We start from the raw sequence: 323 nt of genomic DNA, 5'->3' as shown, positions 1-323 counted from the left end.
GGCAGAGGCCTGGCGCCAGCAGGAGGTCGCGCCCAGCCGCAGCAGACGCCTGACAGACTCGGTGGCTGCCCCGAAGACGTACTCGATTTGCCCGTTCACCCCCACGTCCAGGTCAGCGGCTCGCAGCTGCAGGATGGGTGTCCCAGGGCTGCTGTTCTCTGCAAGGTCTGCCTCGTAGATGCTCTTCTCGAAGCGGGGGCTGTTGTCGTTCACGTCGGTAATCAGCACCCTCAGGATGGCCTGCGAGGACCGCGCCGGGTCGCCACCGTCCCGCACTCGGAGGCTGAGCTCGTATGAGTCCCGCTGCTCCCGGTCCAGCGCCC

General features: G+C 67.5%; 1 protein-coding gene across 1 annotated transcript in view; it reads right to left on the bottom strand.

Moving 5' to 3' along the window:
* Positions 1 to 318, bottom strand: part of PCDH7 (protocadherin 7) — a gene marked incomplete at both ends in the record, with an annotated part of 2,213 nt that extends 1,895 nt beyond the window's left edge. The window contains one exon of the mRNA XM_010192604.1: positions 23 to 318. Within this exon, the coding sequence (XP_010190906.1) occupies positions 23 to 318 (296 nt within the window). The remainder of the gene's footprint in view (positions 1 to 22) is intronic.
* Between the last annotated feature and the right edge of the window lie 5 nt (positions 319 to 323).

Source organism: Mesitornis unicolor, unplaced genomic scaffold (assembly GCF_000695765.1).
Source record: "Mesitornis unicolor isolate BGI_N332 unplaced genomic scaffold, ASM69576v1 scaffold44669, whole genome shotgun sequence".
Classification (NCBI taxonomy): domain Eukaryota; kingdom Metazoa; phylum Chordata; class Aves; order Mesitornithiformes; family Mesitornithidae; genus Mesitornis; species Mesitornis unicolor.
This window is presented reverse-complemented; position numbering and strand designations above follow the sequence as displayed.